Source organism: Boleophthalmus pectinirostris, unplaced genomic scaffold, assembly GCF_026225935.1.
Source record: "Boleophthalmus pectinirostris isolate CB_2022bp ecotype Guang Dong unplaced genomic scaffold, ASM2622593v1 HiC_scaffold_9, whole genome shotgun sequence".
NCBI lineage: Eukaryota > Metazoa > Chordata > Actinopteri > Gobiiformes > Gobiidae > Boleophthalmus > Boleophthalmus pectinirostris.
The window spans coordinates 38,157,419-38,159,918 of record NW_026571541.1 but is presented as its reverse complement, the minus strand read 5'-3'; the positions used below and the strand labels follow the sequence as shown (position 1 = coordinate 38,159,918).

At 37.6% G+C, this 2,500-nt stretch overlaps 1 protein-coding gene across 1 annotated transcript in view; it reads right to left on the bottom strand.

Annotated features, from left to right (window-relative positions):
• LOC129407243 (programmed cell death 1 ligand 1-like) overlaps positions 1-786 on the bottom strand; it is a 9,807-nt gene extending 9,021 nt beyond the window's left edge. Inside the window, exon 1 of the mRNA XM_055147837.1 lies at positions 600-786. Coding sequence (XP_055003812.1) covers positions 600-675 — 76 coding nt within the window. The 5' untranslated portion in view covers positions 676-786. The remainder of the gene's footprint in view (positions 1-599) is intronic.
• Positions 787-2,500: the final 1,714 nt, after the last annotated feature.

Sequence of the window (2,500 nt, the reverse complement as noted above, 5' to 3'; positions counted from 1 at the left end):
GGCTTAAGATCAAATGTAGTTTAATCTATAGTTAGAATAGTTAATATAGTTTAATAGAAATAGACCATGTGATCGTCTGAATCGTCCAATCAGAAAAGAGAACAGTGGTTTGTCATCTGTTACCGGGCAGATCAGTCCTAAACAGGTTCTTACACAGTGATCTGCTCAAACCGGAAGAATTGATCAGAACACACGGTGAATCAGGGGTTTTACATCTGAACTCACCACACAATGACTTTTATTATTATTATTTTATATTTATTTTAGTTCTAAAGGTATAAAGTCCAACCTCATCATAAATGTGTATAACAGTAAAATAATAAAATATTAAAACATTAAAACATTAAAAACATTAAAACATTGCCATGGAGGGTCTGGAAGAGACACTGACATCGATTTAAATTTAATGCAGTTTTGCAGTAAAGTATCCTGCATCATCATACAAAACAGAGTTCATTTTAGTTCATTTTAGTCCTGGTTTAGTCCTGTTTAAGGCCTGGTTTAGTTTTGGTGTAGTTTTGGTTTAGTCGTGGTTTAGTCCTGTTTTAGTCCTTGTTTAGTCCTTGTTTAGTCCTTGTTTAGTCATATAAAAGTCTGACCTGGAGGGGGGGTCGAGGTCACCAGCGCTGAGGCCCAGAGCAGGAGCAGCAGATGGGAACGTGCCCTTGACCTCATGGTTGTTTCCTGTTCGCTCAGACTCGAGGGTTTCAAAAAGTCCACTGCGTACGTGCAAAAAAGGAGGAAGAAGCGAGGTAGAGAGCGACAGTCAGAATGACGGAGGGAGAGAAAGAGCAACAGACGCAGAGGAACAGGGAGGGAGGGAGGGAGGGAGAGGGTGAGGCTTGCACAGAAACGAAACTATCAACACCATGTGAGACTAAAGAAATATCCAGTGCAGCCTGTTTGATTTATGACTTAACAGCACATCGATGTAAAGGAAATAATCAGTGATCATAAAGTAAACAATGAACAGACCTCGTTATTTAACTTCTATGACAGTTCTAACATTGACTTTATAAATGCAGCTCAAACGCGCCTTTGGTGGAGCAGTTTGACACGTTCACACTAAACAAACTCACACACACAGGCACGTTTGTGGGCTAAAGCTCAAATGTAGTTTAATCTATAGTTAGAATAGTTAATATAGTTTAATAGAAATAGACCATGTCTAATCAGAAAAGAGAACAGTGGTTTGTCACCTGTTTGTCATCTGGGCAGATCAGTCCTAAACAGGTTCTTACACAGTGATCTGCTCAAACCGGAAGAATTGATCAGAACACACGGTGAATTAATCAGGGGTTTTACATCTGAACTCACCACAGTTCAGATGTAAAAAAGAAGTAATCAGTGGTCATAAAGTAAACCAATGAACAGACCTCGTTATTTAACTTGTCATATATTTTTTACCTCTCAAATAACAACACCTGCACTTTGTTAAATGAATGTTTAAAGTGTCAGAAAATTAGCTCCGTGTGTCTAAACCAGAGGTGTCAATCATCCGGCCCTCCAAGACCTTTACTCTGGCCCTCGGCTGATTTTCTACTCAAATATTTTAATTATATTTTCTATTAAAATGTTGTTAATTTTCTGTGGTGTTTATCACAGCAGCGTCTCCAGCGTCTCTGTACGTGGCCCCTCCCACCAGAGCAGCACAAATGAAGACTTGTCTCTTTCCAAACGCTCTTAAAGGACGATCGTTTTGACTGTTGACCGTGACACCCTCATCAGAAAAATGTCCAACATGAGAAAAGTGGAGCCGAGTGCAGAATTTTACAACAAAAATGGACTTATTCCTGTTTACAAACAAGTTCATGTTAAAATTGTGTTGAAATTGTGTTTTTCTTAAAGTTTCAGGTTGTTCATAATATTATAATATTTTGTAAAAGAAAAACTTAATCAATTAAAAAAGATTTCTGTAACAGATTTGTGTTTCTCTGCACAAATATTTGAACTTATTGTTATTTTGGGGTTTATATGACATGAGTTTTCTGATCCAGACACTTTTGGATCAGAGTCGGTTGGACACGATGCCCGGAACAAAATGAATCCAAACCATTGTTGCCCAAAGACTGAAAGAAAGATTTTTTTGTGGATGGCCTTGTCAGGATCTGCATGTCGGTCTATAATATACACACACAAACACCTCCTCACTTTTTCGGCAGCTCTGTCTTGCCTTTGTTGTTGAAAACTTGAGTAGTGTATTTTTCGGACTATACGGAGCACTTCAAATCCTTTAATTTTCTCGTAGGAAGTAAAAATAATCCGGTGCGACTTATGTCTGAAAACAGACGAGAGAATTCAACATTATTGATATTGTGATTTATAATCTGAAAAATACAGAACTAAAACATATTTTACATTAGTTTGTTTCAGTCTTTATACATTATGGTTACAGGCTGCGTCTCTAGAAGAGGCAAAGAGTGAAATATTATTTTTTATATATTTTAGGCTCTGTGCTTTTTAACTTGTACATGCTCCTCTTGGTGTCATCAGGAGACAT